This window comes from Rhipicephalus microplus, chromosome 3 (genome assembly GCF_043290135.1).
Source record: "Rhipicephalus microplus isolate Deutch F79 chromosome 3, USDA_Rmic, whole genome shotgun sequence".
NCBI lineage: Eukaryota > Metazoa > Arthropoda > Arachnida > Ixodida > Ixodidae > Rhipicephalus > Rhipicephalus microplus.
Genome location: NC_134702.1, coordinates 74,184,062 through 74,194,038, shown reverse-complemented (window position 1 = coordinate 74,194,038; position 9,977 = coordinate 74,184,062). Strand labels below are relative to the sequence as shown.

The 9,977-nt window shown below is 44.5% G+C and overlaps 1 protein-coding gene across 1 annotated transcript in view; it reads left to right on the top strand.

The window, feature by feature from the left end:
• Positions 1-1,247: 1,247 nt before the first annotated feature.
• The window catches only part of LOC119160862 (uncharacterized), an 89,321-nt gene continuing 80,591 nt past the window's right edge, over positions 1,248-9,977 (top strand). Inside the window, exons 1-4 of the mRNA XM_075887890.1 lie at positions 1,248-1,567; positions 5,083-5,201; positions 6,131-6,280; positions 7,682-7,797. Coding sequence (XP_075744005.1) covers positions 1,501-1,567; positions 5,083-5,201; positions 6,131-6,280; positions 7,682-7,797 — 452 coding nt within the window. The 5' untranslated portion in view covers positions 1,248-1,500. The remainder of the gene's footprint in view (positions 1,568-5,082; positions 5,202-6,130; positions 6,281-7,681; positions 7,798-9,977) is intronic.

The window sequence follows — 9,977 nt, the reverse complement described above, 5'->3', positions numbered from 1 at the left end:
GCAAGGTCTCCCTTTAGGAGGTGCACTGAAGGACGGGGACAGAGCCACTTTGCCTTTTGTTCTTGTTTCGTGACGCCATTTCTGCTTCTTCTTTCTTTATTTCCTTTCTTATTCGTGTAGCTGCGTGTTTAATGAAGTCATTATGTTTTTTTTTCATGCACCGGTATGGACGACACGGTGCTGATGATGGACCCGACAGCGCCGACGGGCTGACACGGTCAAGTTTAATTGCACGTGGGATCCTGACATGCAGTCTAACATGCTTCCGCATGCTCACTTTTAATCGGGACTTGGCTAACCTCTGAACTGAACTTGATTCTTACCAGTCCTAACCACGGTGGAAAGTGTCCGTGTGACAACTGTGTTAACGGCCCGCATAAGTTCGCACCATCATAATTGTATAGCACGCCCCCCTCCTCTACTTCATGGCTCGAAGTTCAGCGGGGTGGGATGAAGGTGGTAGTGGCGAGTGGGAGTGATGGTGACAACCCTAAAGACTCTGTGCGGCGGCAGCCGCCCTTGCTTTGTAATAAAAAATAACGCTGGTCAGTCTGTCACAACAAATTTTATAATACATACATACATACATACATACATACACACACATACATACATACATACATACATACATACATACATACATACATACATACATACATACATACATACATACATACATACATACATACATACATACATACATACACACATACATACAACACACTTGAATACCTGGTGGCCTTTCAAGTTAAGTTTCGACTATACCATGGTAAGCACTGTGACTATTGTCAGGCTTAAAGCACCATGAAAGCACGCGTCTTGTTTTTCCTACTTTTCTAGTAGCGAAACAGCCCTTTGTGCAATGCAGCGCAAAGGGATCGGTGTGTCTTCACACGATTTGTCATCGCTTATGGCGGTAAAAACAAGGTGGTGTAGAAGTTATAACATAGCAAGAAAGTACAATTGCACAGCGTGAAAAGGAAAGGTAACCAATGGAACCAACTTGGTTACGTCGAATTCTGCCGATCCACCATGCTCTCTCGCTGATTCAGGCAGCAGCGAAGCTGCCGGGGCGGCATCGGAGATGCGACGCGCGCGCCACCAGCCGTATCGTCACAAGTCACAGTTTGACGCAGTTGACGCGCCGACGGCCGCGTTTGTTCCAGCTCCCACTTCTATAGCCACTCTACCATTACAAGGCGCCTGGCTTGTCGACGACGTTCGCTGTTGCGAAAAAACGTGGATGTGTGAGAACGTGCGTACTTGGAGAGTGTGCGCGGAGGCTGATAAGATTCGTCGCGATCCGGATCGATCTTGTTTACCATCCCGAAACGCAAGAAAGGTTTGACGTAACTCAGTTCTTTGTCATCTATGTCTTCTTTGTCTAGTGCACGCGAACCAATAGTTATAAAAACTAAAGGTCCTTGAACTGGGCAAGTGAGGGATCGCGCTACGCTATACAATAGAAAAAAAAGAAAGAAAGAAGAAGAAGAAGAGGAAATGACGGACGAGAGTTCCTGCAACGGAGATGTCCCGTGCGAGGCGTTTCCAGAAGTGTCATGGAAAGGTAAATGTGAAGTGCACTCATATTTTGTTTGTGTCTTGATGGTTCAGCGAACTGGGAGCGCGGGGGTAAACACAGACACAAAGCAAAGAAGAGGTACACAGCACAAACGCTCATTGTCTTATTGTTTCGATCTTCTGTACGTCGCATCGCATCAGTGTAAATCCACGAGACAAAAGAAACTCACAATTTTGACGCGCATGACAGACGAGTAAAGCAATTTTAGGAGTGAGCGAAAAGTAAATTTTAGAACAGAGTTGAACTGCGCATAGAATAAAAACGGGAACGAATCGAATACGAATGAAAATTAAGTACTACTGAAATACGTTCTGAATGTAAGGCAGACATTTGCAAAGCAGTTTGAGAATTGAACAATGGTTTCTTTGTAACAAATGTTTACAAATCGCACGAAAGGAACATTACGATTGAACTTAAACACAGCTAAAAATCTTACAGTTGCGTAAATTGGGATAAGCTCGTAAAAGCGGTGACCACCTGCGCAATAATTTGTATTAGTAGTTAGAAACACAGTGGTCACTTCAATATTTAAGACGGCACTTTGTCACCATCTTCTCAATAGATCCGACGCAAATAAATGAATGCTTGATAACCCGATATCATGATTGTCACAATGAGCATAGCAGATTACGGAAACTTTTGCTTCGGTGACAGTGCAACTTTAAATATTACAAGCTCCATTTAAGTTAATGCAGCGCAAATAGTTTTCTAAAAGGATTCCCTGCATGCACCTTCATTATTCAATAACTAAAACAAGAAAAACGCTGCCTTGGTGTTCTAATGTGTTGTTCCTTTCAAGTTTTCTGTAAGTGCTGATTACTCGAAAAGTATTGCAAAAAAAAAAACAATCGGCGTTTTTAATATGTGCTATTCAATTAGGGTACAGGATCAGGTAGAACAATAATAGAATATTTATTAGAAATATGACAATTTGCGAGCACGCAGTCTGAGTACCGTATACGCCAACCTAATGTCAGCCTGCGTTCTCTCCCGCCAAATACATTTAGCATATAAGTGCAATACATATAGTACGCCGAAACAGGATTTAAAACTGCGGTGATACCATGATTGATTCTGAGTCAAGTTCAGCTACATGCAACATGCCTTGTTGCAATTCGGTGGTCAGTTTGCGGTAGTCGGTGACCAATAACTTCTTTTTGCCCGCAATAAAATTGGACGAGCGCTTGTGAACATTGGTTTCACTATGTCTTTGTGGCGCTTTGATTTGGCAATAAACAAAGTAAAGTTGCAAGTTAGCAGCGCAGCGGTATATATTGTATACCGCTGCATTGAATACATATAGTCCAACCCAAAGGGTGTCGTATAAGGTGAATGCAGCGAATAATAAGGAAAAGAGGATAAATTCACTCAAGTTTCCATGGGTGGTGCAATAACTTCCCAATAATGTTAAATTTTCACGAAAACACAGAGGTCATGTGTCACGAATGCTGTGTCTATTCTTTTTCATACTGCCCGAAGCAACGCATTCCCATGTTAAGAACAGATATGCGAGAAATTCGAACGACTGTCTGCGTGAGAACTGATATTGGTTTTTATTTCATGGCGACCCGCGATAACACTGCCACTCGACTACGCCGCGTCCGCCACCCTGACTCGAGTTATTATTCCTCAGAGACTGCTTGGTGCTTGACTATTTTTTCTATGTATAGGCGAAGTTGAAAAATAAAGGAAGAAATGTCAACCTTTGTGAGCACCGGAGCCATCTATGACTGTAACTGCTATAACTGTAACATGTTCTGTGCCCAAATTTCTGCAAAACATGCCCTGGCTAGTGTACCTGCAGTTTTTCTCGTTTGACACAGATTGGTTGGGCTTGTTGGGCTAGCTCACCACAGAGATTTGAAATATCTTGGTGGGAAAAGCAGCGCCAGTAGGGCATGATGAGATGACTTGCGTAATTATGTCTTTTACATACGATTTGCCATGACCCAAAGAATTACATGTCAAGTTCCGCCACTGAGGCATAACTAACATATAACTTCTTTCGGGGAAGCGGGTGATTATTGGGCTGAAGTGCATCCTTTAAATTCTGTGACCACACCATATTACCAATTGTTAAGAAACCTGTAAAAACACTTAATTATACTAGTGGAAGGATTCTATGTGAGCAAGAAGCAATGATTTTCTTTTTTAATATTTTATTATGAGAACAGTGATGACATATTTTTAGTAATACGGTTGTAATACAAATTCATATTTTTTCGGTCAGCTGTAATTTGCAGTGTAAGTAACATACCTTAAAGAACCTGTAACTTAATTATTTTAGAAGTTATATTGCTATCTCGGCTAATATTGTATCGTTTCTGTCGTATTTATTGTTGCTTCCATGAGCGTTCCGCTTGCGCCCGGTTTTCCAACATACGAGTTGACGCTGTGATCTCTGAAGAACGGTATAGCATTAGTGTTGTATCGCACCTTATATGTAATGCGGATATTTTACGCCATAATAGAACTCATTAAGAAAGTGAGATGATCGTGAAAAGCGTAACGTAGACATCACGTGGTCGCTATATAGTCATAAAGTTAGACATACAAGCACCTTACTGCCTGTACTTTCTTTCCCCTCGTACAATGCTTGCATTATCTATACTACCCTACCTTTCTTACAAGCATGGGGTGTCGGCTTTTATAGTGCGGTGGTATAAAACGCGTTCATGTCGTGAACACACGCATGTGACAGCAGAGGCTAGACGCTTCTTTTGGATGGTACGTTTCATCAATAAAACATCTGCCGGCACTCTTTCTGTTTTTTACTCCCTAAAAAGGCAAAACGTGAACGGTCACTGAGTGAATTTAGAGCGCAGTTTAATATCCTTCTTGGTTTTTCGAAAGCGTGCACCGAGGCATTATATATTTGCAATTTAAATATTAGCACCAAAATTTCTCTTCCGTAAGAGGACTAAGAGCGAACGTTCGAATGGTCCGGAATGGCAGCAGTCAAAATCGGGGATATTGATTTTCCTCGATGCTGATTTTTCATCAGTTCACTCACAAACATTGCTATCTTGGTTAAAGGGTGTCTCGCAAATGGACTGCTGATTGTTGTTTTTGTCTGTTGCTTGTTAATTCTTGTTAATTCCTGGCTTTAATGGTCTTCACTGGGGTTAATTTTATATGAGTGTGGAAGATGTGTGCGCATGGTATAATTCAAATACATCTGCTCACTTTCAGTGACAATGTATTTTTCCTACCTGATGGTTTTGATATGGCGGTTCTGATTGAAAAGGTCTGTGTAGTTTGGTACGCTGTAAAAATGAGCGGTTGGTGCTACAAGATGCCAGTTGCAAGTTGAGCGCTCATTAATTGTACTGCCTTCCTTCCTCGTTGTTCTTTTTACGCCCTTGTTCCCTAGCTAAGCATGTATCAACTCGCGAAAATCAGTCTTGCTTACGGAAATTTAGACACGCTGACAGGGCGAAATCTCCGGGGTAATCAATAATTTTTTTCATAATTGGGCTAATTTGCGCTTCTTCCTGCAGAAAGGCTCCGTGCCAAAATGGCTCTCAGTTCGAGAGTTCTCGGCAAATCGTGGCGAGCGCTTTACATCGTCGGCGTTCCCTTGCTGCTGCTACCAGTGGCCATGTACGTTGATGGAAAGGTATTTTCTTCAATTTTTCTTGTTTAGCACTAAGCATCGTAACGGGAGGATCCGGGAAAATAGGAAGGAAAGGCGCTGAGGTTAACCAGCGTACGAGCAGGCTGGCTACTAGGTGCTATGGAAATGCAAGTATTTTCTCCCTTGTGAGCAGATGGAGGCAAAAATCAATAGATGGAGAAATAAACCAAACAATGCTCTAATGGTGCATGGGTAGTTTTCATGCCTATGCTGTTGTTTTGTCGTCTTTGGGGGCCCTCCCGACGGACTTACCACAGGTCAGTCGTTGTCATTAGCAGAACAAAAGTGCCTGTGCCTTCTTCTGCTTATAATGACACATGACTTCGCGCTGTGAGGAAGGGAAGAGGCGAGTAAAGAACATACATCGGAGAAAGATAAGACCATCCATGAGACGCTAGCCACAAAGTGTAGGTGATAAAGAGGGTACAAAGAGGGTAGGTGATAAAGAGGGTAAAGAATCCCGTGAAAAAAAATGTCTTTGTAATGTGCCGGCTGATATTTTCGGAGATTACAGTGTTGATGTAAGCGAATGTCGTTGAAATAGAATGCTCAAGTATAAGCTACCAAGACGAGCCAACATCTGCGCGCACACACACACACACACACACACACACACACACACACACACACACACACACACACACACACACACACACACACACACACACACACACACACACACACACACGCACGCACACGCACACACACACACAAATGAGTGAAAACGAAATGTCGGCGATGATTGACCCTAAAGGAGTCACCCTCGATAACACCATAGAGATTAGATTTATCAAAAATACGGACTGAACAGATTACGACATTGGTTTTATAGCCGCACCTTCATGAGTTGCATCTGCGATTTGAACGACTCTCCCAGATAAAATTTTCTGTTTCATGAACCCACAATGCAGGCAGGATGGTGCGCGTACATTCTGCTCTGGATGGCCTTCTACTGGTCAGCCGAAGCGATTCCACTGGCGGCTACCGCACTGATGCCTGTCTTCCTATTCCCGTTTTTCGGGATACTGAATTCGCAGAAGGTGGTCGCCTTCTATCTCAACGTAAGTGCTGCCATATTGTGCCGCAAATCTTTCGGATCGTAATTGTGTAAACACGCAGGCACATCTTGCCGTTGCTGCGATGTCACGTATAAAGTCCAAGTCAATAACACCGCAACGCAGGTCTTATTTTTTTCTATGTTTGTGTGTCAAAAAGTGCGAAAGCTGTCGACGATCGTTCATCAAGCAGAGTAGAAATCAAAATGACACCGTGCGCATCGTAACAAGCCTGTTCCTTAAGGGATAGTGCGTGTATCAGCAGTGGGGTACTGATACTTTGGCAGCAATAAAAAGAAAAAAAATATTGATACCTGCTGGTAACCTATAATTTTATTCCCTAAAATATATTTCAATCATGATTGAGAAGACGTAGAAAAAAAGATGTGACAACCAGGTGTCAGCGTTTCGTCCTGGACTGTGCTGCTGTGAATGCATCGAACACTCGTGCCGGGGACCGGGACGTTACGAAACAATGTCGTTTAAGTCTCTGGATTCTTCTTTCCTAAGATGACAAAAAATTAGTGATCAAGGTCAATTTTAAGTCGGGTTCTATATTCTTCAATAAAAATAATGCAGTACGCGAAAAAAATTTAACGTATTTCCAACCCTATACCAATTCAGTGAACAGTGCTGCTGGCAAGTGAACGCCACCACACCTGGTAAACGCAGATGAAGTTCTTTCTTCATTTCCTTCTCCTTTGTCTTTCTCGATCGTATTTTGTTTTTATCTATCTCCATACTTTTCTATTTTACCCTTTCTCGTACTGCTAACTATCAGTTCAGCCCTGCTCACTTCGGTTTCCCTACCCCTTACTATGCTATTCTGTATGTGTCTGTGCTATGGTTTGCCTTCTCGCCACCATGTTTCCCTCCCCGGTTCTCTCCTGCTCACTCGTTTGTCAGTCCTCCTCTCCATCACTTGGGTTTCCCATCGCGTTGTTGAGCTATGTTATATATCCTATGCTCTAGCTTCCTTCGTCTTTCTTTTCTTTCTCCTCTCTTTCACATCCTTCTCACACACATTTTCCTTTCCCAATCCCTTTGTTATAGTATACTATGCATGGCTATGCGATGCTATGAGCTACTCAGCAAATGCCCTCGATCAGCGGCGCATAAGTTGCTCTGCAAGTTTGGGCCATGCTTCGCACTTTCCCCTCCTTTCCCTGATCAGCAGCTCTTATTCCCTTTCCCATCCTCTTGCCTTACTACAGTGCGAAAAGCTATGCTATCCTATAGCAGCTGCTTCGTATCCGCTTACTGTGGTGAAAACCAACCCGATTTCACGCGGACCGCAACGGTGCTACCCCAAGCCTAAACAGCTCCGCTGCTAAAAGAACTTACGCACTTTTTGCATGACTTAAGACAACCAGAAATAAAGTCTTCCTCCATTTTATATTCACGCAGGAAATTGGTATGGTTATGCTCTGCTCTCTCATTATGGCTGGAGCTGTAGAGACAAGTAACCTGCACAAGAGAATAGCGCTGAAATCATTGCTCACAATAGGAACAAGCAATCTTAGGTAAGTGAGGCATTCATACTTTCGCTTTACAACTTTTGCTCTCTGCTTTACAGTAAGTATTTTTTATTACACCCAAAGAACAACTTTTCCTTGTTATGGCAGCCACTTAATGATATTTACATGAAGCAAGCCACGTTTCCATCTTCAATTACCCAGTTCATGAAGTTGTAAAATTGTGCTGCCTCTGAGATGTGCACATTGTATTTTTTGTTAACACACAATACAACAAAATGACCCTAAAACATTTCGCATGTAGGACTGATATTTCAAAAATAAAGAAAGCAGAAGGGAATGGCAGCAGGCTGACGAGAGAAGCTGTGTTTTAGATGCGAATAAGCTCATTGACTAGCCTGAGTAACGCTGTCCCTCCGCACTGGGGTGGTGTCACGTAGGCCACGTCTTCACTCGCAATCCGCGAGCGTGACGTCACTCTCTCCATAGCCTGTCGGCGTTGGCCACATGTCATCTCACTCGCTTTACCCTCTCCACCGCTAGCAACGCTTGAGCCCACTCGTTGCGTCGGCATCATTTCCTCACCCGGGCCACCTCTCTCCATCTGTCGGCGAGTAGTAGCCAAGTTTGGCGCGCTACGCGCGCTCGCGCATCGTTCCCTAGCTTGGTCGTGGTCCCGCTGCGCCGGCATGTGGAAAGAGCGCCGCTGCTTGCCGCGCGATCACGCCGACGGGCGGGTCGCCGCCGGGGCATGCTTCCCGCTAGTGTGTGCGTACCTTTCCCGGCCGTCGCCAGCGTTGCGTTCGCGAAGCCGATTGCGTTCGCGAATGGCGATGCCACGCCTGGAACACCGACGAGGTGCGAGCCAACGAAGCCGAACTCAAGCGTCGGCAGTGGAAGATCAATGACACCGATGAGGTGTGAGTTAAGAACGCCGATCGCGTTCGAGGATGGAGACGGCGCACGGGTAACACCGGCGAGACATAGAGAAATAAAGGTCTTCTTCTTTCTCTATGGGCGAGATGCGAGCCGAGGAAGCAAAAGCGCAAGCGTCTTCGACGCGTCCACGTGTCTTTGCGTTTCAAACAAACGTTTACTCCAGTGAACGCTACACCAGCGCTGGGTGTCCCCAACACCTTTAGAGAAATAGTAGAGGCACAATAGGTCGCCCGAGTGGATAACATATAAATATATCAAAACAAATAAGCTGTGTTTGCCTTCAGTTGCTGGCAGTGCATTTAGAGAAGTTTCCAGTGAATTGCTCTGCTTTTGGGGTCCACCTCGCATGGACAATCAGGAAAGACTACGTTCCTTCGACTTTCATGTCAACAATGTCGGGACACTTGTCTAAAAGATGTGGCTCTGATGGCGAAAGCAGCTGACAATTCAACGCAGCTGTGAACTTTTTAGGACTGAAGTAGGCACAACAATGCATAATCATCATATCTGTACGTGGTCATATTCAGCCAGTTTTGTACCACTCGCTATTGCTAATGCCGTTGGCACAGACGAGTGTACGACCATACCATGTTCTACACAGCTACTTGAGACACAGCGAGAAACAATGAAATGAGAGAAAAGCAGGAATGTCAGCCAGAATTGTAGCATCTGGTTTGCTACCCTGCATTAAGGGCCTTCATGCAAGGCTACGCAGATTGTGCAATGTGACTTGTCCAACTGGAGCACTTACTGCGGTTGCAAGAACGAATTCTGACAGTGTCGCAATCTTCATTCGTAAAAATTTTGAAATTCTGTCGGTACCGGAATATGAAGGCGGGAAAGACACCAGGACTTTTTTAACGCCATTTTGAAACAGCTGCGCACATTTGATAAATTTTGTTGTGAGAAGCAAATTTTCGCTGACCACGTAACTTTGCGATAATGGCAATTGTGATGGCTCAGTTCATTGATTGATATGTGGGGTTTAACGTCCCAAAACCACTCTATGATTATGAGAGACGCCGTAGTGGAGGGCTCCGGAAATTTAGACCACCTGGGGTTCTTTAACGTGCACCCAAATCTGAGCACACGGGCCTACAACATTTCCGCCTCCATCGGAAATGCAGCCGCCGCAGCCGGGATTCGAACCCGCGCCCTGCGGGTCAGCAGCCGAGTACCTTAGCCACTAGACCACCGCGGCGGGTCGATGGCTCAGTTCATGAAGAACCGCTGTTACGCGAGAACTTTGTGAACACGAGCCCTGCAAATGTGTCGAGGAACGTACGTGG